This window comes from Miniopterus natalensis, chromosome 6, assembly GCF_054644295.1.
Source record: "Miniopterus natalensis isolate mMinNat1 chromosome 6, mMinNat1.hap1, whole genome shotgun sequence".
Taxonomy (NCBI): Eukaryota; Metazoa; Chordata; class Mammalia; order Chiroptera; family Miniopteridae; genus Miniopterus; species Miniopterus natalensis.
Genome location: NC_142086.1, coordinates 6,578,249 through 6,605,392, shown reverse-complemented (window position 1 = coordinate 6,605,392; position 27,144 = coordinate 6,578,249). Strand labels below are relative to the sequence as shown.

At 37.0% G+C, this 27,144-nt stretch overlaps 1 protein-coding gene across 1 annotated transcript; it reads left to right on the top strand.

Moving 5' to 3' along the window:
• The first annotated feature begins 150 nt into the window (after nucleotides 1-150).
• On the top strand, nucleotides 151-20,519 carry LOC107544014 (phospholipid scramblase family member 5). Its single transcript, XM_016221753.2, has 8 exons — nucleotides 151-1,136; nucleotides 6,755-6,918; nucleotides 13,041-13,083; nucleotides 14,040-14,260; nucleotides 16,298-16,459; nucleotides 17,996-18,157; nucleotides 20,257-20,339; nucleotides 20,422-20,519. The coding sequence occupies exons 1-7, from the start codon at nucleotides 1,124-1,126 to the stop codon at nucleotides 20,293-20,295; spliced, it is 804 nt and encodes a 267-aa protein (XP_016077239.1). The 5' UTR covers nucleotides 151-1,123; the 3' UTR covers nucleotides 20,296-20,339; nucleotides 20,422-20,519.
• Nucleotides 20,520-27,144: the final 6,625 nt, after the last annotated feature.

Sequence of the window (27,144 nt, the reverse complement as noted above, 5' to 3'; positions counted from 1 at the left end):
GTTTCCAAATGCCCATGACAGACATTAAGAAAGTTAGCAAACATATAATTTAATTTAAAAATACTGATCATGTTTATACACCTTTCCTGCAACTCATATGGCAGCTCTTTTTAATCCCATACATTTCAAAACAACAATAATAAAAAGAAATCTCTCTTTGCCAAATAAGAAGAACCTAAACTTTTGGCTATCTGCAACCTGTGAGGCTCACTTTATAATTTTTCATCATTCTTTATGCCTTTTCAGACTGCTCAACTATTTTTAGAAGTAGACAGTGTTCCCGATAATGCAGTATATCCTGCAAGTTCAACCTTTGCAAATTGTGCCATCCAGGGCAACTGACGTGTGAGCAAATTTCCATGGTCACCTGGTCAGCTCCTTTAGAAATGTGAGCTGGCTAGTCAAGGTTTCAGTGCTTTTTCCCCCTCTGTATGCAATGCAGTTAAGTATCACCTGCATGTTTCAATGAACTACAAGGTTATTGAAGGTTTGTATTTTCAAATGCTTCTGATTCATCAAATCCAATTAAAAATGAAAATAAAGATTTATTTATGTACATAAATAGGAGGGAATAGATACTCTTTTTGTTTTGCAGGGAGACAATAGGTATAAATCTCGAGAGAAAAATAAGAAAGTTGGTGTGCAAATATTTTCAAAATATAAAAACGTGTACTTAGAACTGTCAGGAACTTATACATGATAGACCATTTTATCATAGACTCTGGCACTGGAGATTTCTAGAAACCAGAGAAATAGAATATGTCTAATGTATAGTGAATGCAAAAGTATATATTCCAAGGAATACAACACTAAGTGGAAACAAGATTTTCAAAATGAGTGTTATATATTTTCCTTCTGGCTTTTTAAATTTTTAAATTGTTCCTTCAGCCACCAAGTGATTTGATAGTTTCTGAGTAGCGTTTACCTTTGGTGGTAGCTTCATCTTCCCTGTTGTTCAAAGTGGTAGAACACAGGTGGTGCTCCCTTCCTCTGTTATTTGTAAGCTGGCATGGAGCAGAAGGACACCTTCTGAAGTTTTATTTGTGCTGTGTTTTCTCTCGCTGCAACAAGAGAAGCCTTTCTTTTAACCTGAATGCTTTGAAGAAGTGACTCACAAATCTTCATGGCCTCTAAAGGTAAGAGTAATATAACTGGCTAAAGAACGTTTCTTTATATTATGACTAAAAATCTAGAGGTTGATACTTTTAAACCTGCCATTTGTCTCTTTTAAACATTAGAATTTTTAAATTTTAACTCTGAGGAGCATGTTGCATTAAATTAAAAAAAATAACAACACTATCTGATAGAATGTGAAAGTTAAGCTGTACAGTGTCTTGGTTATCATATAGACAGTGAATTAATAAGAAAATCTTCATAGCAAAATCTGGAATGGAAATATTTAATGTCAAACACAAGGGCAGGTTGATCTTCCAAGTTTAAAGGGATTTGAAGAAAACTTTTCACACATAAGTTAAAAAGTGTTACAGTTCAGTATTTTTAAATTTCCCATTTGTTATTTAAAATATGTGACGCAGTCATTTATTATAATGAATTCAACATGTGTTATTGGTAAATCTTAAAAATTTAATGAACTATGAAGCAAAAAACTTGCAAAATTTCTTTGATAGTAAATTATATATATAATATGCAAATATATATATATACATATATATGTGCAAACAAAAAATAACTAATTTAAGCAAGCAGATTAATTAGCTACTGGAGGAGGGAAATGGTAAGTTTTTTCCTCAAATCCCTGAAATTGTATAAATATCATTAATGTTGTCTAACTTTCCTTACTTTAAAGAACTTCTCAAAAAGATAAGAGATGTGGTTGTTTTTTAAGGTAGTGGATTGCAACGTTACTAAAAACACTTGTGAAATTACATAAAAATGAAATTGCAATGCATTTTTCATTCCATTATCAAAACAAGCCATTAAACTCTAAGATATATTGAAAAGTTTTCATCATGAAAAATTATGATTAGTAATTAGTGGAAACCTAACCTAGTTACAAACAGGATAACAGAGTCCACCAATCTAAAATATCCTAAATTAAATTAATGATCCATTTAAAGAAACACGTATACTTCTTTGCTTCTTTTATCAAAATACACTTTGGATACTATTTAATATGGAACAGGAAAGGTAACTTTTTAGTTTCCATCAACATTTAATGTACACCAGTCCCTGAGTACCACTGGACAAGCTCAAACAAATTGTAAAATATAAACATGAGACATCAAAATCATTCATTTTCATATGTTTGCTTCATTTTTATACTGAAGACAAACAAAAAAATCTTGATGAGTCTTTTCTTTCATTTAATACTAACACTAACACTCAGGTCAAAACACTTCATCACTTTATAAAACAGGAGTTACAGAACAACCATAGCCTGGAAGGTAAAGAGTTGCGGAGTACTTGAAATATTTATGAGCTAGTTATACATTTTTAAAACAGTAGATAGAAATTCAAAGCCAGGTGGAAATTCAAAGGACTTTCTGCTTTATCCGTGGTCTGAGTCTTTGAAGAAACTTGTGACTAGAAAGCAACACTATGATCAAAATATGATTAACTGACCAAGAAAGCAGGGAAGTCCATTAATGATAAGTGTCCAACACTAACTTAGAGGTAAAACTTTGGATGGAAAACCAACCTCCCGAAACTTACTAAAAATAACACACGAAGTGGACGAAACCTCAGCTAGAGACCGTGTACTGCTTAAAGGGAGCAAGAATGAAGGGTCCTTTTGAATTAGAAATCACATTTGAGGTAGCAAGTTGGATTATCATCATTATTTACTTAAACATTTTTGTGGACAGTTTTCTTCAGATATGTTTAAAGACATTATTTGTAACGTCATGAATGTTCTCTGGCCCAAGACACTATTGGCAGTGACCATTTTCCCAGGGGTACAGGTTCATTGGACGTTTCAAACATTTTATAGGCGGTTCAGTTGACACCACTAAACTGAAGGACAGTCTGAATACTAGATATCATCAGAACCGAAGAATTACTTGTGTGGTTTGCAGTCCCCTCTTAGTGTAAATAAACACAATTTAAAAACAGGCTGGTATCAAACTAAGTTTTAAGTCTGAGAAAAACAGGTTTCCCAAGGTGATCAAAACTGAACAAGGGCGCTCTCTAAGGGCTGCTCCAACGTGAAGTGAAATCCCAGAGAGGAAGCAAGTGACCTCAGAACAGGGATCCCAACAGTCGACCTACTGAGGCTAGATCATGAATGAAGACGTTGGCCGTGGTCCGCTCTGGGCCCCAAGTGTATTAATTCCTCCGGGCCTGCTGTGAGGTCTGAGAACCTACATAGACCTGGGTCGGGAATGTAGAGCCCCTTGCAAGACACTCAGTGACCTCCAGCATTTTGTTTCAGCAGACATAGGTTACAAGATAAAATCAGAGTAATTTACTAATCTTCTTTACAGTAATTGTCAATGAGGGAGGATCTGATAATCTTCTACCAGCTATTTTTAGAAATGGATTCCTACCGTGTTTTTCTAATTGAAGGATAAGGTGTCCTTCAGTAATGTGTATAATGAGCCCGGCCGGGCGTGGCTCAGCGGTTGAGCGTCCACCTAGGATCCCAGCGATCGGGGTTCGATTCCCTGTCAGGGCACAGGCCCGGGTTGCGGGCTCGATCCCCAGTCGGGGGCAGGCAGGAGGCAGCCGATCAGTGACTCTCTCATCGTTGATGTTTCCTTCTCTCTCTCTCCCTCTCCTTTGCTCTCTCTGAAATCAATAAAGATATTAAAAAAAAAAAAAGTTATAATGAGCACCCAATTTAAGCTCTACGGTTTTTAAATAAGATATACTTGTGTAACTACCACCAAGATTGAGATACAGAACATTTCTGGCACCTCATGAAGTTCCCTTTCCAGGCAATACCTCCACTCCCAAAAAGAAGCACTATTCTGGATTTTATCATCATAATTGAGTTTTCCCTAGATCACAATTTTGCCTGTATGTTTCTCTGAAAGTCAATGACAACAGTGCTTTTGGCACCAATGCTGAAGAAAAGATGTTTGCCGCCTGTTATTTTTCAGTTGTTATTGCTACTCCGGCCATTAGCTCCTCTCCCAAATCGGACATAGTGCTACATAGTCTTGCTCTCAGGTTACACCCTGGGGTCCCAGTCAGGCTCCTTCTCAAGAGCAAGAGGAGTTAGTTCTAAAGCCTCTCTCCTCTGTGTCTGCCCAGCTCTGAGAGAAGTTCAGGATGGGGTACTGGTGGGGAGCAAACAGCTATGTTATGGGCATGGAGCTCTAGTTTAGTAGGACCAAGTGAAAAGTTTGTTTCCATATGGCCTTATCCCTGAAGCTTGTCCAAATTCTCAATGCCACAGAGCCATACAGATGGCCATCTGTCTTTGACTAGGGGGTTTTTAAATCCCTGTCTAGGTGCTCATCCTGGCTATATTTGAATTCTTTTAATAGTGAGGAACTTAGCATCTCCCAAGACAACACAGTCTTTTTCCAAATTTATTTTTTAGGGATTTAAAAGATCCAGAAAAGTACTCCCCCCTCCCCACACACATACACAACTTCCATGAATTTGAGTGTGTCAGTGCTGAAGAGAGACCATTTTAATTCACTGTGAATTCATAGAAGTCACTAAGTTCAGAACATGTGTGAGAATACTTGTTCAAATCTTCATGCAATAGGAATGAACATCTTTCTTATAGTAAAACCAGAACAATTTTCCGGGCCTTTTCCATTCTTCTGTCTTTAGAGCAGTCTGAATTCTTTGTCTTTATAATGGCCCCTCTAATATTTGAAAGGTCATGAACCTTAATCCACACCTACACTAATTCTAAACTGCATAGTGCTGATAAACTAAATGAATGCACATGTGAGAACTTGGTAATTAATGGATTAATAAAGATGAGACGTAAAAACACTGATAGATTTTGGGGGAAAAATTGTTATCTATTGAGGGAGGTCTCCAAATGGCAATCATATGAGGGGAAAATAATAGTAGAAAGTATAATTTATTCTTTAACAAAGAAGAATATTTTTGTATGCACCACTTATTAGGGCTTATGCACAATATTACACAAGTTCCAGACTAACGCAGAGTGAATAGCAAATCTCCAGATTTCAATCTAAGAGATCATTGAAATAGCAAAAATTTTACCTGGCAATAATAAAAAAAACAAATGATTCTTGGGAAAAAAAAAAAAAAGCCAAACATTATAGAAATCTGTAATTATTTTATCCTTCACAATATTGGGTGAGCTACAAAGTGATTCATATTGTCAAAAAATTTTTTTAGCCTAGGCCAGGTAGTTCAGTTGGTTGGAGCATCTTCCCGCTATGCCAAGCTTGCAAGTTCGATCCCCGGTCAGGGCACATACATAAATCAATCAAGGAATGCATCAATAGATGGAAGAACAAATCGATGTTTCTCTCTCTCTCTCTACATTCTCTCTCTCTCAATCAATAATTTTTTTTTAATTTTTTAATGCTTTTATACAAAATACTGAGAGACCTAAGCTAAATTAGATATTATGTTGTCCTTAAGAAGCTGTTAAATTAGTTATGAATATTCTCATAGTATATAGAATTAAACCATTAGTTCTCAAAATATATCATCAGACCAGCAGCATTAGCTTACCTGGGAACTTTCTAAATGCAAATTCTCAACTACTAAATCAGGAGCTCTGGAGTGGGGCCCAGAAATCTTGTTTTCACAAGCTCTCCAGGTGGTTCTGGTGCAGGCTGAAGAATAAGACCCATAGAATTGAAGCTGGTCATCACAGGACGACTGATAAGGACACAGAATATTCTTCAAAGTATGAGGCAGCCTCATAATATTTGGAGAAAAGAGAATATTCCTTGAAAGTCATAATTATGATTCAAAACCTACATCTAAGGATATCCTTTTATGAGTAGAGAATATTTAGTTTATTTGACCATTTCTTTTCCTTTTGTAGTTTATAATATTTTTAGTGATTGTCTTTTTAATTTTTATTATTATCTTTGTGTTTGAAAGTATTACAGATGTCCCCCCCCCCCCTTTTTTCCCCATTGACTCCCTCTTTCCTGCTCCCAACCCCTCTCCAGGCCTTCACCACACTATTGTCTGTGTCCATGGGTTATGCATATATGCCTTTAAGTTCCTTGGTTAATCTCTTCCCAACTTCCAAACCCCTCCCCTCTGAGATCCCTCAGTCTGTTCCATGCTTCTATGCCTCTGGATCTATTTTGTTTGTCAGTTTATTTTGTTCATTAGATTCCACCTATGAGTTCATGTGATATCTATCTTTCTCTGACTGGCTTATTTTGCTAAGTATAATAATCCTCAGGTCCCTCCTTGTTGTCTCAAAGGGTAATAGATCATTTTTCACAGCTGCATAGTATTCCATTGTGTAAACGTACCACAGATTTTTATCCATTCATCTGTTGATGGGCACTTGGGCTGTTTCCAGATCTTAGCTATTGTAAATAACGCTGCTATGAAGATATACTTTTTTAGCTCTTTGAACAGAAGTTTTTCAGCCTTCAAAAATATATTTTCTAAAATTGTACTTTGCCCAAGTTATCCAACTTCTCACAACAACTACTAGCAATCTTCTACTCATTTTCTCTGCTTTAGGGGGCAAGTGGTGGTGACAGTGAGGAGGGGAAAATGAAGTAAAGGGGAGCAGGAGAGAATCTACCCACTGAGTTAAGAAGTAACAAATATTATAAGAAAAACTCAGTGTAATGGCCTGAATTTAAATTTCATTCTCTTGCAGATCCACCGAACCAAAGAAGTAGAGGTCTGCCTGGTTTTCTTCCTGGAGCTTCAGACCCAGACCACGAGCTTCATGTCTCACCTTCCTATCCAGTGAACCAAGTGTGGCAGCCAGGTCACTCTCCGCCAGGCAGCCTCCCTCCTGGCCTAGAATATTTAAGCCAGGTGTTTTTATTTCTCTATCTCTATACATGTTTCCCCTTAAAAATGAATACAAACGTGGTTTCTTGCTTTTCAACCAAGGTTGAAGGACTTCAACAAATAACTTACTGAAGTGAGAATAGCATTATATACCCTAGAATTATAAATTTTTAAATTTTATGTATTTCTATTTTGAGGGAAGAAATTTATGTTTACATTTATTACCACTTTTAGTTTCTGTGTTTATTTGATAGAGAATGAGACTAAACACTTTTTATTGAGCTACTTAGCATATTCATCCTCCGGCTCACTGCTCAAGGTGTCAGCAAATTAATCTTCAAAGAATTGTCTAATATGTATGTCCAGACACCTACAGCTATTTAATTAAAGAATACTTATTGAGTACTTGCTAAAATCAAGACATATAAAAAGCATAAAACCTATCCCCTTTCACCCAAACATTCTGTAACCTAATTGGCAAGACAAAAAGTACCAGGCTGTGCACCAAAGCCATATAAGAGCACGACTATAATGTGTGCAGGTGCACAGAAGAGAAAAAAGGTTGTTATGCTCAATGAGAGGCTTCTGCAATGGGCTGAGAGTTCAGTGTCTTCAACTGAATCTCAGAAGGTGGGTGAAAATCCAAGGGAAAGCAAACACCAAGTTGATAATATTGTCTTTGACATTGTTGCATCTCCAGGCCAATTTGCGTGAAAAATCATATTATTAACAGATATAGTCACTAGTCATCATTGGAGGGTAAGCCATGATTCTAGCCTTATGATAATTCAGTCAAGAAATGTCATCATCTGAATTATGTGACACATGAATAGCAATTATATTTTTTATATATTATTGTTGCTTTGGTGTTTTATTCTACAAAAGATTAGAAATACACTCACACTAATATTGAGATGTCAGCACATCTGCTGCAATTTTCAGCTTGTTTGGCATTCTTTCAAACTATAAAGTCTATCTCCTTTATCAAAATCAAATCTCCGTGTTAATTCCCTTAAGGTACAAGAGATTTCTGTTATGCCTGATAGGGTTTAAGCTGCATGCAGCATATGTTCCTGGGAAAATGTTTATAATTGCAGATGCTTTCTCCAGAAACCCACTGGCAGACAAATGTACTTTAGAGACTGGGGAGCTCAGGGAGATATGTAAAAGAGCTGGGAAAGCTAACCAACCATCTTCCATCTGCAGAAAGGATCAGCTGTAATAGCTGACTAGAGTTGATTAACTGCTGCAAGCTGTTTGGGAACGTTGTCAGACAAGGTTTTGCCAAGGATAAGAGTGATAGACCAGTGCCAGAGGGCTGAGGTTTGATGATCACATATGGTCATCACATATTCTTCTTCCATCCATGAATGATGACACACCCAGAGCCAGATGCTTGACATGAATACATTTTTTTTTTCACATTCAATAAATAGAGATATACACTCACTGGCTTCAGTTCTAAAACAAAGTCAGTTTTCCAAGAATATACCTTTGGCAATATTTTACAGAAAACAAAAATATACCACAAATTGGTGAATATTTACTTCAAAGGTAAAGATAGTTTATTCACTTTCTCCTAAAAGGATACATATTTGTTTTAAAGCAGTGTACATATAATGGGATGAATGACCACTTTAAAAGCTTTATACCACAAGTCTGTAAGAGACATATATAGAATAAATTTTTATGCATTAACTTTTACCTAAAAATCATAAGAATTAAGTAAAATTATGAACTTTTGGAAATAGTATATTCTTCAATAAATAAGCAGAAAAATAAACAAAAATATACCAAATTCTCTAAATTAAAAAAATCCAAGTAAATTTTATAAAAATAATCTACTCTCTTTTATTCAAGTCCACACAATCACTATTGAACAACTTTTTTTCATTTACAATTTGTAAATAGATTCCCAGGTATGTCTATAAACATATATACATATTATCTATGTATGTGTATATATGCACATATGTGTATATGTTTATGTTTTCCATGTAAGTTAAACCTAAGAATAAAACTAATAGCTTCTCCTTCCAGGTAAGATTAGCATGTTCATAATAGTCAAAGACATTTTATTCTACAAGCGTCAAAGGTTAATTATTATAACTTAGTTACCTATAGGTAAGAGCAGTGAGTTATAGTCTACAAAAAATATGTAAAGACTCAGTTTATTTTGAAGTACAGTTGACCCTTGAACAACATGTAGGTTAAGGACACTGACCCCCTGCATAGTCAAAAATCCACGTGTAATTTTGACTTTCCCAAAACTTAGCCTACTATTGACTTACTGATAGCATAGTCAATTAACACAAGTTTGTATGTTGTATGTACTATAAACTGCATTTTTACAATAAAGTAAGCTAGAAAAAAAGAAATGTTATTAAGAAAATCATAAGTAAGAGAAAATACATTAACAATATTTATTTTAAAAATCTACATAAATGGACCCATGCAATTCAAACCTGGGTTGTTCAAGAGTCAACTGTACATATATTAAATGCAATTACTGAGATCTGGAAACCTAATAAATTATGGAGAAGAATTTATTATTAGCTATATATCCAAGGCTGTCATTAGATACCCATTCTATTGCTTTCATACATCAGGAGTGCTTTCCTTGCCCTAACACCTGAATATATGATTCAATGAAGTTTAAAGTTTAAACTTTACAACAATTCCTAGTTCATCGATTAATAGCAATGGATAGAAAGGGCTCATTTGGACTGTGGTTGATAAGTGGTCTAGGACTAAAAGCAAACTACAAGACCAACCAAAAATGAAACCCTCAAATGCAGGAGGTTTTCTCACAGAGATAGGTCAAATCAAACCAAATGTTATCGCAGAAGATGGGGTGAATATAGGAGTAGAGAAAATATGGAAGAAAGGTATTCAGAAGTCCCACGGTGCACTTAAGAACTGTTTTCCCAGTTTCTAAGGTTAGCCTAGTGATGCCAGTACAGCAGGGTGGAAAGCATATCAAAATTGGCTACGGGACAACCCGGGTTCAAGCCCCAGCCTCACCATCTACAAACAGCAATTCTTGGGCAAACTACTTAATCTGTCTGGGTTTGTTTCCTCACATGTAAAACATAAGGATATTTATCTCTGACTTCTTGTGAGAATTAAATCAGACACTATGTCAAAATATTTAGCACAGTGACTACCTCCGAGTAGTCATTAAATAAACAACTGCTGTTATTAGATGTCACAGAGGTACCATTTCCCCTTCCATTGTGGAGTGGATCTTAATTGATGGCCTGTCAATTTGAAGACTAAAACTTGATCCATGCATACCACTAATATTTAAAGTTCCTACACTCAAACCTTATTCTTGCCCCCATCCCTAAGTTACTTCTAGATAGATCCACTGCTAAATCATCATGGGTGGCTTTTATGAGGCGTGTGACTTCTCTTCCTAAAGCCCTCCATTTTTCTCAAAAGAAGAGAGCAGAACTAACATCAGTACACTACAAAAAACTGATTATAATTTTTTATTAAATGTATTGGGGTGACATTGGTTAATAAAATTGTATAGGTTTCAAGTGTATAATTCTATGATGTCATCTGTATATTGCATCGTGTGCCCAGCACTGAAAGTCAAACCTCCTTCCATTATCACACAGCCTCCCCCCTCTTCCTTCTGGTAACCACCATGCTATTGCCTCTATGATTTTGTTTGTTTGTTTGTTTGTCTTATTTGTTCATTTGTTGCTTTCAGTTTTATATCCCACATGTGAGTGAAATCATTTGGTTCTTAACTTTTTCTGTCTGACTTAATTCGCTTAGCATGATATTCTCAAGGTCCGTACAAGTTGTCACAAATGGCAGTTTTTCATCTTTCTTATGGATGAGTGATATGTATCACATCTTCTTCATCCAATCATCTATCAAAGGACACTTCGGCTGTTTCCATGTCTTGGCCAATGTAAATAATGCTGCAATGAACATAGTGGTGCATATATCTTTGAAAATAAATGTTTTCAAATTTTTCAATTAGATACACGGAAGAGGAGTTGCTGGGTCATATGGTAATTCTATTCTTAATTTTCTGAGGAGCATCCACACTGTTTTCCATAGTGGCTGTCCCAGTCTACATTCCCACCAGCAGAGAGTGAGGGTTCCCTTTTCTCCACAACCTCTCCAACACTTGTAATTACTTATCCTGTTCATAACAGCCACTCTAACAGGTGTGTAATGGTACCTCCTTGTAGTTTTGTGTGTGTGTTTTATTACAATATATCTTTATTGATTTCAGAGAGAGGAAGGGAGAAGCAGAGAGAGAAACATCAATGATGAGAGAGAGTCATTGATCGGCCACCTCCTGCACTCCCCCCACCAGGGATAGAACCTGCAACCCAGGTTGCATGTGTCCTGACAGGGAATCGAACCTCAGTCTCCTGGATCATAGGTCGATGCTCAACCACTGAGCCACGCCGGCCAGGCTCCTTGTAGTTTTGATTTGCATTTTCCCTAATAGCTAATGAAGTTGAGCCCCTTTTCATATATCTGTTGGTCATTTTTGTCCTCTTGGGAGTAGTATCTGTTCAGGTCCTCTTCCCATTTTTTAATTGGATTGTTTGTTTTATATTGTTGAGTTTTATGAGTTCTTTATATATTTTGGACATTAACCCCTTGTTGGAGCTGTTATTTGCAAATATCTTCTCCCATTTGGTAGATTCTAATTTTTTAATTGCCAGAATTGTTAAAGTAGGTTTTAGAATATCTTAAGTCATAAATTATTTTTTGAAAGCTTTTTTTTATAAATCTTAAGAGGTCACATGCACACTTTTATCAATAACAAGATTTGAATTAAAGAAATGATATTAGTTTAACCTCCACCTCAGTATATACAAGGAGAATGAAGGAAATCACCTCACTTCCAGCTTTCTGGGTTCTGATGCCCAATCAATGCCAAATATTAGTAATGACTACTTCAGTTTAACAGTCACATGTGACTTTTTTAATGTGGAAGGAGAATAAAGTAAACTTAAAGGCAAAACAGAAAACTAAACATTAAAAAAGACAAATGATCAGCATTATATTCAGTGTTTATGTCTTTAACTACTGACTGTCAAATTTAAAATATATACAAATACAATTCATTCATTCTAAAAACATATTTTCAATATTTTCTTTAAAAAACAATTTGCATTGTCTTTTTAATATAGTCATTTCTCAATTGTATGAATACTTTATCCTTGTAAATTGATTTCATTTCTAATTACATAAGGCAAATTTAATTGTCATGCATTTAGTGACATAACTCTTATTCTGCTTAACTTGATACTTTGTCAGCATCTGCAGGATTTCTGTTTTTTTCCAGTCCAAAGGAAGGTGTGAATGAGAAAATTTTCCAGGATAAGTTCTTTTTGCAGTAACAAAGACGTATTATCACTGAGGGCAATGGGGCTGCATGACCCGGTGGGAGTAAAGTTAGGCAGGGGGGGGAGGAGGGGCCAGACATTCAGATCCTTCTTGTTTTATTTCATTTCCTTATAAAAAGAAAGGGGGGGTCAACTTTTATTTTATTTTATTTTAAATATATCTTTATTGATTTCACACAGAGGAAGGGAAAGAGAGAGAGAGGGAGAGAGAAACATCAATGATGCGAGAGAGTCATTGATCGGCTGCCTCCTGCAGGCCCCCCACTGGGGATCGAACCTGCAACCCGGGCATGTGCCCTCACCGGGAATTGAATCTCGATCTCCTGAATCTTAGGTCAATGCTCCACCACTGAGCCACACCCAGCCAGGCAAGGTGGGGGAGGGGGTAACTTTTAAAACATCATAGGCATTATTATTCAGAGAGTGTTTAAAAATCTTCTCAAAGTATTGTTTCCAACAGCTACTCTTTAATCCCATTACCACAGAAAGAAAACATAGTTAACCACAGTTTCTGTTTATATTCTGGGCACTTCTGCTTTAGAATTTTCAAGGTTCTTATAATTTTTAATTTTCACTTGAATAAAAAACATTTTACTTTTTTATCATAAAATATGAGCTGTATTCAACAGTTTCAATAATAGAGAACATAAAAATCACCTAATTTCATATAGTCTAGTAAACAGGTTAAAAATATCTCCAAACGTTTTCAATGTGTTGTGATATAATATTTTTTATTTCCTTTATGTCACCCTTTCACAGTTAGACCTGATAATTATACACCAGCAGGTGGAGCTTCTCGGAAGTAAGTATATTCTCTACTTATTAAAGTTGTTGAAAATATTTTACGTTTCAGAAGTTCCTTTACATCTAAATATTTTATAAAAAATCAAGTTTAATGTTTAGAACAGCTTTAGGTCAAAAAGAGTGCTATTTTATTTTTTAAAAATAAACATTGAAAGTAAAATTATTAGGCTGACATAAATAAACCTAAAAGCATAAAACTCCCCAAGTCTTGGTGGTATTGCCGTTAGAAATCTAACATTATTTTTAATCTTAAAATAAAGAAAAGATATGTGATCATTTCTATGGTTGCTAATACATTAAGTTTTTCTTAACAGTTCCAGGAATAGAAATCAAGTTGGAGACTAAATTTCTAAAAAATTCATCAAAACAAAATTTCACTGTTTTATCATTTCATCAGCGATTCACAAAAGGGCAAATTATTTAACAATAAACAAAATTACAAGTATGACTAACTGAATGCAATTACTTGAGTATTTTTTGTCCTTAACATACTATATCATTTCTAAAACATGTCAAAATTGAAATAGCAGATAGTATGCAGCTGTAGATATACTACCAGACAGAGATTTTAGACAAAATTCTCACTATCATATGATTTGTCCCAATAATTTCATACCAATGACAGAATTTTTATATCAGTACAGCATTAGATTATTCATTACAGCATTACTTTCTTAGTTGATGAGTGGAATTGCATGTTTCCAAGCGGATCATGTATCTAGAATCAAACTTTATTAATTGCGCAGCTTGGTTCTCAGAGTTTAGTTTGACTTCCATGGAAAAGTCCTCAAGTTTTAGAGCACAGAAGTAGATTTTCATAAAGAAGTTACCATATTCTTAATAAATAGTCTGTCACCATATTTGTTTGTTTTAATAACACTACCCCTTTTACTTATTTAAAGACATGATTCTAAGCAAGGCATTATTTTGAAGAATTTTTTTTTGCTCCATCAGTGATACTTGGAACTGAAACCTCGAACAAATATGAGATTAAAAACAGCTTGGGACAAAGAATATACTTTGCCGTGGAGGAAAGCGTCTGCTTCAATCGCACTTTCTGTTCCACACTGCGGTCCTGCACCCTGAGGATCACCGACAACTCGGGTCGAGAGGTGATCACCGTGAGCCGGCCCTTGAGGTGTAACAGCTGCTGGTGCCCTTGCTACCTACAAGAGGTCAGTCATTGGCTCTGGCGTGCTCTTTCCCCTACCTTTCAAAAGACTGGCAACTATTTCTTTAATAAATGACCCTCATCTGGAACTATGGGGCAATCAACCTTTCGATAGTTTGGGTTAGTATGTCTCTCCTTTAGAATCAGAACAGCTTGAAGATTTGGTAAACCACTGTTTTTTTTCCTTTCTAATCAAAAATGATAGTGGCTTCCATGATGTTAATTGGTGAGGACAGCTCATGCATCATGTAAATGATGCATATCTTCCTGAATCTTGTTATTAGCATGTAATTGTAATACCATTAAGTAAACCTACCCTTTGTCCCTCTGCCTTCTCTAATGGTAGCAAAGTTCAGGAAGTGCCAAGTGACACTGAACTCTCCTAAGGCGTTCCCTCCTGGTTAGGTAATGTTACTTAGTACAGAATGTCACATCGCATTCACTCATTTATGACGAACACTGAGGTCTGGAAAAGACAATGTTATTGTTCTAGAGGGAGCCATTCAATTGTTTTATATATAATTGATTCCATTACACTTTAATGGACCTGTAATAATGACTATTATTGACATAATGCAGGTGATCAAGAACATTTACTTGCTTTGATGTCTTCGGTATCATGACATCTCTATGGGCTAGAAAGCATAGTTTACTCTCCACGTTTTGCAGTTGAGGAAACTGGTGCTTAGAAATTGGAGATGACTTAGCTATGGTCACACATCTAGAAAATATCATAAACGGGACTTGACCCAAGTGTCCTTATTCAAGAGCAAGTGTCTCTATGAAGGGCCTGTGTGTGAGTTACTCTATTCAGCACAATGGAAATAAATTTTAATAAAAGGAGGATAGTTAGGGAAGGTTATTCTCCAACTAATTCTCCAGCTATTTATAGCTAATCACCTGGCTAACTAATAAGATAGCTAAGGTACTCATACATGGAGCCCAAGAATTTCCATTGTCTTACTGAGGATATTTAAGATCTAATATGCCCCAAAATGGTTTAGTCAGTATAATCACAGAATATATGCCCATTTGAATATTTCTGATAATTGTTTTATTTTCATAGTAGTCAGTATTAAATTAAACATAAGATGTATTTTGATATCCATTAATAATTTTAAAAATTTCACCATAATCAAACCAATAACTTTAAAAGTGATCCCAGAACAATTCTATAATTCTAAGCAGTCTTGTTGAAACCACTTTTGTCTATGTAAAAACACTATGGACATACACATAAGACTATGAACTTAATAAAAAGAAAAGACAAAATGAGATATAATGACGGAGGGTTAGTTTGACTTAAAAGCAAACAATTTTCATTATTTGCACCCACTGCCAGCTTGTTTTACAAAGGATTTGATTTGGCTACGTTAACCTACTGAAATACAATGTGATAGAAAATAAAGAAATTAGAATTGAGGGTAATGGGTAAAATACTAAAGTAAAGTTGAAAATGCAATCATTGCTAGTCTTTAACACTTTGGAAGAAGTTAAGCAGGGATCATATTGGTGTGTATTAACTGAGCTCTGCAGAAGCGTTTGCTTTTAACAGAACACAGGGAATCTGGAAGTTGACAATCTGAAGAGAAAAAAATTATGAATATTTAATAATTGATAAGAGGATTAAAATATGTGTTTTGTGGCAACAACTGAAAGGGAGTAGATATTAGGTCCCTCATTGGGAACAGCTTCCCATGCTTCACAACTGTTGTAACTGCAACAAAAATGGCAAAAAAGCCAGTGTCCCAGAGTCAAAAGATAGTTCTAGGATAGGTTCTCTTTAGGGAAGTAAGGTTAAAGGCATGGACTTTTAATGCATAGTGCCAAACATATAGCTATACAGTAAGTTTCTTAGTTTCTATAAAATATGAAAAAAAAACACTGCATTGCTTCCTTAGAAGCAGATATTTAAAATTAAAATGATTTGTAGAATATGAAAATAATTTCCTAAAAATATATTGTTTAGAAGTAAATTTACATTATAATAAAATTAAAATACGATGACCTTAGAAAATCTTATTATTATCTCTCCTTACAGTTAGAAATCCAAGCTCCTCCTGGTACTATAGTTGGTTATGTTGCACAGAAGTGGGACCCCTTTCTGCCTAAATTCACAATCCAAAATGCAAACAAAGAAGATATTTTGAATATTGTTGGTCCTTGTGCAACATGTGGCTGTTTCGGCGATGTGGATTTTGAGGTATGATTGATTAAATGAAGGAATTTTTCACTTAGGTCCTGATTTTTTTGCAACATAATTCAATTCTTTTTCATGTTCAAATCATGAAATATCTCGAATAAATTTAGAAAATAATATATTTGTGAAATAATGTAATAAACCAATATTGTACATCCTTAGAGTAACTCGTAATTTCAGAAATACTAAGGAATTTTTTAAACATACTACGAAAGTTTTATTTATGTGGAAGTATGGCACCCATGATATAAAGAAAATATATATAGTTTAGAATCACTTAAATTATATCGTCTTTCCTATAGCCCTGGTGGTAACATGCCCCAGTTCAGATCTCATCTCAGAAGCACATTCCTTTACGATTTAAAAAGTTATGTTCATAAGACTTGCCAACTTTGTTTTGTAAAATTATCTGTTCTCACATAAATGTGTTTGTGTACATCGAATGTTAAAAAACAGTAAGTAGTTGCATATTTAGTCTGTATCAATACGAATTATCTTACAGCTTCTCTTAGAAGTACATCTTAGGCAGAGGAGATGGTCTGATTTAAATTGTATATTTATTTTTTATCCATTCATTCATGTATGTCCTCCTAGGACATTCAGTTTGTAGGACTTGAGGGGACCACAGTCACATAGAGTACAATGTAAAATTTTGCAAAATGAGATCTCCTAACTCCACCCCACTCCAAAAGCACTTGGTATGGCTGTCGTAAGAGTAAAGTGTGAAAAACATGCCGTATGCTCAAGAAGAACTTAGACATAGGAGTTTTAGTATTTGTGGTGCAGGCATGTCCTAAGTAACTTCCTCCATTTCTGTATCCTACTGACACACTGAAAGTGAAAGTTTATCCTGAATCCCTTTCAGCCCTTGGATGGGAAACAGGAAACAAATGACTAGCTGATAAGTTTCGTTCTGCAAGCCTTCTAGCTGAGGAGCACTATAGATTTTTTATGTCAGATTAGTCTGAATTTCCTGTGTGGCATATTAGGACTTTTTAATGCAAAAATAGGACTTATGGTTGGTTATAAAGGAATGATCTAGTAAATGTCGAATAGAGTATAAAAATGAGATTAAGCAATGTTAATAATATTGAAATGTGTTTGTAATTATAAAATAAGCAATAAAATTTTAAAAATTGTACCTAGACGTGAAGCTAATTCCTTCTAAAACCTTTCTCCAACATGTCTTTTTTCCCTTGCTCTGTCTGTCTCTCTCTTAATGACGAACTGAGCTTGAAAGCCCGGCCCTGCAGTGAAGGACTTACCTCCCTGGGGAGGCTCCGGGCCTGCTGCCGTCTAGGGGCCGGCTGGCCTGGATTCTCTGTTGCTATCACAGTCTCCATCCGAATCCAAAAATAAAAAAGAACGATGATGCATTAGAAAACTGTCAGAAAAGCAAAATTCCTGAAGAGTGAACTGGAAATTGAAACCCACACACCCTGCTCATATCAAGGGATGAAGGGCATCCCCCTGTGGCTTAGGGGGAGCAGGAAACCTTCTGCCTCACCCTCCACTTTAAAACCCCTCGTCTCCCTGCAGGTGAAGACCATTAACGAAAAGCTTACAATTGGGAAGATTTCGAAGTACTGGTCGGGGTTCGTCAACAACGTGTTCACCAACGCGGACAACTTCGGGATCCACGTGCCCGCGGACCTGGACGTGAAGGTCAAGGCGGCGCTGGTGGGCGCCTGCTTCCTCCTGGTGAGCTGGGGCCAGCGGGCCACGTCCAGGGGGGCGCTGCTGCCAGGCAGCCTTCCCTCCGCTCCTCCGCCTCGCCTCCGCTCCTTTTCACACTCACTGAAAACAGGTGAACACAGACATCCCAACTGCGGACCCCGGGTAAAGCTCAGGGCAGTTTCCTTGCTTAACAAGGGCGAGGCGCTGCTCCGAATGTGGGAGAGCCTTTCTTGCCCCCCGCATGTACCCAGAGTCAGGAGATGACACAGGGGCGCACATTCCCATCTGACCACGGCGGTGTGTCTCTGCCCTTGCTTTCCAGCTTCCTGCTTCATTAAATACATTTTCTCTTTGGTGTGGAGATTGGTGCTGGAAGAACAGACGCCTAGTAACACCTGTGCCAAGAGATTGCTGTCTCCTGTTCCCGATGTCCCTCCAGCACCTCCCTCACTGCCCAGCGTTTTCAACCCGCTCACCAAAACTCATGGAATTTAAAAATACACCTACACTCTACCCCCCACACTTTGCTGTTCTTCAGGGTTTTAGGATTCTAAATCGTATGGTTATATTAATGTGTGCTGCTGGGGGGGAAATAATAGGCCCTATTCACTCAACATCTTTGAAAGACACTTGGGAAATATATAAACTAAAAATAATTCCCTAGTGACATTAATGATGATACTGAGAGAATGCATAATTATGTATATGAAAAATGGTGTGTATGTGTGTGTGTGTATATATATATAGAGAGAGAGAGAAAGACAGAGAGAGAGAGAGTATTTCTTCAGAAATTTAAGAGAAATTACTCTAACTTATTGGAGAGCACTAGGTTTTCGTACTTTCTAAGTAGTCACCCTCAAGTCCCATTTTCATCTGCAAGTATAACCAAGCGCAGCCCATCTTGCCTGCCACCCAGTATTTCTTTCACTCCCTGTCCTCCTCCGCTCACCTGGCTGAGCTTTCTAATTCGCCACTCCCTGCGGGCCTTTCCACATTGATCATTCCGCATCCACACCAGTCTCTCCAAGTGCACACAACACATGCACGTCCATACACACACACACACACACACACACACACACACACACCCCTTCTTCTCAAAACTTTAATTTGGCCTTACTGATAATCCCTATACTTAATGTTTATATCAAAAGAGAGACCATCTTTAATCTGCCCTACCCACCTCTTGTATGTAACAGGCTGTGGGCCAAAATTGCCCTCAGCAATTCTCCGCACCGTCAGCGATTCTCGGCACACTAGAAACTGGAGAAGCATTGATAGAGATAATGTCCCAGTCGTCTAAAAGATAACTTTTACTTCAGTGTCCGAGTGAGAAAATACTCACAGAGAATATCTAATGGCTCCCATTCCTTTCTTCCTTTTTACAATGATATTATAAAACATTTGGACACTTTTGCCAGCATAGCTTTTAAAACAATTTCTCACCTGTGGTACCAACATAAATTATTGACTTATAAAAATAAATTGATAGGAAGAATTACGTTTTTAAATTTTAAATGCTGTCTCCATTTTATTGTAAGAGATCTTTTAAAAGAGACTTTGTTGCAAGAGACCTTTCAAAAGCTGCTGGTGTGAGGACATTCTCTGATCTAAAACAGCACAATTCATAAGTACATCCTAATGTTTGTTCTCCTGTGGCTCAGGGCCAGCACCACAACCCATAGCTCTAATCTTTTGCCTCCAAAGTTCCCTCTGGTATAGTTTTTCGGTCCTTTCTCAGATGACTCTCTCGTTGCTGACCACACAGTCCACGAGGATATAGCTAATTCCTGTTCAAAGGTCAGTGTCTACTACCACTTCGCGCACTGACCCCGAATGCTCTACAATCTAATTCTACAGTCTGGATCACCCAAATTTTGACTGATCAGACCATGCTGATTCAGATAAGGTTTTCAAGTTACTTTGGCTCTGAAAATTAAACATACAAGCATCATGAAACTTATAAATTCCTTTTTATTTTTCTCCCACTGACAAATCACATCTTTCTGGAGCACCACTGGGAAAGATAATTGCTTTCTGGGATCAAAGATTACATGGGAGACTTTTGGTCTTAAATTGTTGCCTTTTGTAAATTCACTCATACTCAGTTTACTTATTTGTAGGATTTTATGTTCTTTGAACACTCACTGGCTGGATTATAACAAGCAAGAGGACAAAAACAATAAAATATGCACAACCTATTTCAGTAAGTAAAAGACACATTTAAATGATCTCTTTCCCTTGAAGATGTTGACATTTGACCCTAATTTTTTTTCATTTTCTTTTAGAAACCCTTGGGCTTGGATTTCATTTCTGAATGGTTTGAGTATTTACTCATTTGTAACACAATGTTAATTATTATGTTTAATAAAGCATAGTGTAATGAAGCAGTTATTTGGTTGTGAATGCATGATAGCTGAAAACAAGATCACTGGCCCTAGCACAGGGTTGCTTTGAGAGATTACCATTCTTTTTATTCTTTTGAAGTTGTTGCATGGGTAAGCATGAAAGATGAGAGCGAGCTAAGGCTTGCAGCATCGCTGATGAAAATTCAATGTTTAGAGAGCACTTTGAAGTTTTTCTGGTACCAAAGCTGGTTACTAATCAAAAGAACCGGATTTCTAAAATACTTTTTCATAAGTAGTCTTTTTTTTTTTCCACTTTATTTGTTAATCTTCTTATTGTAGTAAGACATTTTTACTTTATATTGGAAGAGCTAAAAGTTAGTTAAATAATATGCTTAAAGATGAGAAGGAAGATAGATGAAATCAATTTGTTCTAGTGGCAAAGGGCACACTTACATTCCATAAGGAAGCTAATATTCACAAACCAAAGCATGCTTCAAAAACATGCCCATGATAGATTTAAATAAGCATATCAATAGACTTCTAGGTCAGTAAAAGCCACACCAGAGGAAAATTTCTTTTGTATGAATGATCATAGTTCTCTCCTTTTGAGAATGAGGAGACAGACTTGTTTTTAAAAAGGACCAGGTCGCCATTTAGGCTCTACTTTAGAATTACACAAATACCAACCAAATTTCCATCCACGTATACAGGTGTTTAGAGAATCTTCAGGCATTCCCCGTCTAGTAAAGGGAACGTGTTCCAAGCACCTGTTACTAAGTTAGTTGTTTGGAATTAGGAATCTGACTTCCAGAAATAACACTATATATGGTAGTTAATTTTCTCAAGTAGTCCCTAAATATCTGTTTAACCTTGGGTTCTGGATTAAGGGCTTTAGCTTGTGTAAGATGGAAAGGGAAGGTCTCTCCACCGTTTTCTGGTTGCTTCCTTTAGTAACCTTTATCCTTACTTTACCCCTTTTCTGAGAGACCCTCCCTTGGCATGTAGAAGCTCTACACTGCCTCAGTCAGTGATGAAAGACCTCCTACTGGTGGGGCAGGACAGAGAAGCACTAACCACCAAAACACAATCATGCTTCAGAATCACACACAGCCTTTCTCCTCTCCATCCCATCCGTTCAGTCGGTGTAACTGGTACCACCTGCACGTGGGAGCAACGTCGTCAGGAGGTATCTCAAGTCCTGTAAATACCAGGCACTACCTGTGTGCCAGCCATGCCTCTCTCCACTTACCATGCGGCCTTTCTGACCCTCCTCCCTCCTCTTTGCTACCCGGCAGAGCTGTGTTGATGGTTAAGAAGAGCACAATATTTCCTCCATTTCCGCTTATCTATTTTAACCATAGTGTGTGTGATTGTGTCATTTACAACAAGCTAAAGGAGATGGCATTTTTTAAAGCTGATGCATATTAACTAATAAAATGGAGGAAAATAGCTAACAATTCCCGGTGGAGTAACAGAATGATATGAAAACAAAGGAAAATCAGGCGGTATGTGGAAGACCTGCCCAGAACCCAAATGTTCTTCCTAAGGATGATCCTGTTTTCATGTCGTCTTCTTGTCTTTTACTTTTGAGTTCTAAAAGGAAAGATTTTTGTAGCTGTCCTAACAGCATCGAATGACACTTTCACAGTGAGGTAAGAATAGGAGAAAGAAAACATTTATAAATGCTGCATTTTAACGTGACAATCTCTCTTTGATTTTTAAAATCTATCTAAATGAGCCCTAAAACTAGTGAAAAGAGCTACATAACACCTAAGATAAAGAGATTCCTTAAAGGCAAAAATCCTTCTTAGAATATAGCACACATTTTAAAATTGGCTATTTTAAGTAAAAAACCTGCTGTAGTACTTTGCTCCTGAACTGGCACTCTGACAAATCCATTCTCCCCTTCCTCAGTAAAGGTGAAATCGACCTTTACATGTCTTCTATGGTCTACTTTTTCCTTTCCCACCAAACATGTCTCCATGAGAGATTAGAGAGACTTACACTTTTCAGTGAAATTTTCAATGAAAAGAGTGCAGCTAGAATGAGAGGGCTCCTCTGCATCACTGCCTTCCCTTGGCCCCACCACACTCTCCGAACACAGGGCCCGACTGTTCACTCTGATATGTACTGAGAAGACTTGATGCAATTCAAATGCCTCCCATTTATTCATTCCTTTAGTCATTGTTATATTAATTTAATATTTATTGAGTCCCCTCTATATGCCAAAATATAGTTCCCCCTCTCATGGAGCTTACAGTTTAAAGAGATAGCTATTAATTCAATAATGATACAAACAATAATTAGATTTCAAACATGAGAAGTGTTTAAAGGAAATAGACAAAGGGCTAAGCAAGGCAGGGAATGTGACTTGGTCAGGGAATGAGGATTGATGGGAATTTAATATATAAAGACTAAGGGGAAGCAGAAGGAAGAGTGTTTCAGACTGAGGTACTAACATTTGCAAACGTTCTCTGCTGGGGGAAGAGGAGACATGACACTCTCACCTGACCTGAAGGCGGCCAGTGATTAAAGCTCAGACAGTGAGGACAAATGGGGTACAAGATGAGGGGGGATGGGGCTTGTAGGCCGCGTTCAAGATTCTAGACTCTGTCCTATTGGCAAAGCATCTGAGAACAGTTTATAAGAAGAGAGCTGACATTAAAGATAAGAGTGGTGAGGATGCTCATGGGCCAATTGGTAGGTTACTAAAGTAGTTTAGGTGACAACTAATGGTAGTTTGGATTAATCTGTCATCACTCAGGTAAAGGGAGAGAACTGAGAAAATTCAAGATATATTTACGAGGTAAAATTACCATTACTTGATGCTGAGTAGAAAATGGAGATTTGAAGGGAAAAGGGGATTTCTGGCCTATCCCATTTTCTGACAGAGGGAACATTAAAATAGGATCTGGTTCAGGAGTAAACAGGGTAAAGAGCATGGGTTCAGTTTTAAACATATTGGATTTGTAATGCCTTTAACTCTTCTAAATAGGCGAGTGGGCATCTTTGCATCTAGTGTATATCTGAAGAGAGAGTTGCATTTATGAGAACTATATGATCCCACAGATATCGGAATATCTCAATAATCACTGGTTTACTTCAAGGATGTCCCTAGCAAATATTTTAAAACATGCATGGACAATGAATTCATTCATTCATTCATTCATAACTAACATTTTTTGAAATTACTTTTATGCACTGTTTCAGGCAGTGGGGATATTATACTTAGTGGCAATTATTCCTAATCTAAAGATGCATTCGATAAATATTTGTGAAGTTCATATTCTGTGCTAGGAGCCTATGTCAAGCATTAAGTTCTAGCATTGCACAAAGCTGCAGGTGTTGACATTAGCTGTGGAAACGTGATTAGCAGAGCAAGAGTGTTGCATACTGGCTGATCAGAAATCTGCTCGCTGGACTGAAGCTGTTGCTGATTTGTTGATTTTCTTTTTTTCTTTTATTATTTTATTTTTTTCATCACCATTTATCCCACCTATACCTTTCTCCACCTCCACCCACCCCCTCACCTCTGCAGTCACCACACTCTTGTCCATGTCCATTAGGTTTTCTCTTTTTTTTCCTTTTTTTGCTCAATCCCTCCATGCCCCACTACCCCTACCACCCACCCAGCAAAGCTGTCTACCTGCTCTCTGTCTATGAGTCTGTCTCTATTTTGCTTGTTAGTTCAGTTTTTTCATTAAATTCTACATAGCAGTGAAATCATATGGTAATTGACTTTCTCTAGCTGGCTTATTTCCCTTAGCTTAATGTTCTCCAGGTCCATCCTCGCTGTCGCTACAGCAGAGCAGTATTCCATTGAGTAAATGTCCCACAGCTTTTTATCCACTCATCTATTGATGGGCACCTGGGCTGCTTCCAAATCTTGGCTATTGTAATAACGCTGCAATGAACACAGGGGTACATATATTCTTTTGAATTAGTGTTTCAGATTTCTTTGGATAAATTCCCAGAAGTATAATTGATGGGTAATTTTAAATTTTTTTAGGTAACTCCATGTTTTCCACAGTGGCTGCACCAATCTGCATTCCCACCAACAGTGTATGCAAGTTCCATTTTCCCCACACCCTCGCCAGCACATGTCATTTGTTGATTTGTTGATGGTAGTATTCTGACAGGTGTGAGGTGATATCTCATTGTGGTTTTAATTTGCATTTCTCTGATGATTAGTGACATTGACCACCTTTTCATATGTCCATTGGCCATTTATAAATCCCCTTTGGAAAAGTGTCTATTCAGGTCCTTTGCCCACTTTTTTATGTTAATTCTTCCTACCCATAAACATGGTATATGCTTCCACTTATTTGTATCTTTTTCAGTTTCTTTCTTCAGTGTCTTATAATTTTCTGAGTATAGGTCTTTTACACCCTTGGTTAAATTTATTGCTAGGTATTTTATTATTTTTGAAGCTATTGTGAATGGGATTGTTTTATTAGTTTCCCTTTCTGATAGTGTATTATTAATGTATAAAAATGCAGCTAATTATGGATTTTTATTCTGTATCCTGCTCCTTTACTCAATTCATTTATCAGTTCTAGTAGGCTTTTTATGAAATATGTAAGGTTTTCTATATACAGTATCATGTCATCTGCAAATAATGAGAGCTTTATTTCTTCTTTTCCAATTGGGTGATTTTTCAAAAAATGTATCTTTATTGATTTCAGAGAGAGGAAGGGAGAGGAGAGAGAGATAGAAACATCAATGGTGAGAAAGTCATTGATCGATCCCGCAACCCAGGCTTGTGCCCTGACCAGGAATCGAACCCCGATCGCCTGGATCCCAGGTCGACGCTCAACTGCTGAGCCACACCTGGCCGGGAGATCTCCTTTTTGATTCTCTGTCTGGAAGATCTATACATTGATGTCAGTGTGGTGTTAAAATCCTCTAATGCAACTGTATTACTGTCAATCTCTCCCTTTACCTTTAGTATATGTGTATTTTTTGTTCTGAAGTGGGTCTCTGGAAGACATAGTATAAATGGGTCTCGTTTTCTTATCCATTCAGTTACCTTATATCTTTTCATTGGAGCATTGAAGCCATTGACATTTAAAGTTATTATTGATAGGTATGTATTTATTACTATTTTACAGTTTTTTACTGTGTTCCTATAAGTTTTTTTCCTTTCTTTTCCTTCCTCTTCATCTTTAACATTTCTTGTAATACTTGTTTGGTGGTAAAATACTCCTTTAGCTTTTTCTTGCTTGGGAAGCTCTTTATTTCTCCTTTATTTTTAAATGATAGCCTTGCTCATTGTAGGTCCTTGGTTGTCATCACTTTGAATATTTCATGCCAGTACGTTCTGGTCTGAAATGTTTCTGTTCAGAAATCAGCTGACAATCTTATGGAAGCTCCCTTATAGGTAACTGCCTTTCTCTTGCAGCTTTTAAGATTCTCTCTTTGTCTTTAACTTTTGCCATTTTATTATGATGTGTCTTGGTGTGGGCCTCTTAGGGTCCATCTTGTTTGGGACTCTCTGCACTCCCTAAACTTGTGTGCCTTTTTCCCCCATCAAGTTAGGGAAGTTTTCTGTCATTCTTTCTTCAAATATTTTCTCAGTCCTGTGCTGTCTCCCTTCTCCTTCTGGTACCCCTATGATGCTTATGTTGTTACTCTTCACATTGTCCCAAAGGTCCCTTAAACTATCCTCATTTTTTAAAATTCTTTTTTCTTTTTGCTGCCGTTTGTGTAATTTTTTTTCTACCTTGTCTTCCAAATCGCTGATTTGACCTCTGCTTCCTCAAGCCTATTGTTTATTCCTTCCAGTGTATTGTTTATTTCAAATATGGCATTCTTCATTTCTGACTGGTCCTTTTATATGGTTTCTATGTCCTTTTTCATGCTGTTGAGCATCCTTATAATCATTACTCTGAACTCTATATCTGGTAAATTGCTTATGTCCATTTCAATTAGCTTTTCTTCTGAAGAATTCTCCTGTGTTTTTTTTTCATTTGGGGCTTGTTTCTTTGTCTCCCCATTTTGGCCGCCTCTTTGAGTTTGTTTCTATGTATTAGGTAAATCTGCTATGACTCTTAGTCTTGGTAATATGGTCTCATGTAGTAGGTTTTTGTGGGACCCAGTGATGCAATATGCCTGATCACCTGAGCTGGGTGCTCTAGGAATGTCCCTTGTGTGTGCTATGTGGACCCTCCTGTTGTAATTGAGTCTTGATGGCTATTGGCCTGTTTGTGTGTGGGATTGACCCTCAGGCTCACTGACTGTGAGGCTCAACCCCAACACAGTGTGCAAACTGCTGTGCAGGTGCTAATCACACAAAGCTTAATTCACCTCACCAGGGTTTGGTGCCTGCCAAGATCTCCCTGTGGATATGCTGCTTGTGAAGCTTATCAAATCCTGCTCTGTATTTGTCTGAAGCTGGCTATGGTGTATCGGTTCTGAGCCTCTTTAGAGCGACTCTGGTTCAGGCCAATGTTAGACACTGACTGTGACAGGACCTGGGCAAACTGTTTGGAGCTATCAGCAACCCACAGCTTATGGCTCCCTCTGCTGGGCCTGGATATATGTGGAAAGGTGATTTTCTGTTTTTCTGAAGTTAATTTCAGAGGATGTTACTAGTTTTCATTCAGAAGTGTGTGCACTTTTGTAATCAGTCACTGATTGATTAAACCTGTTTAAAATACTGGT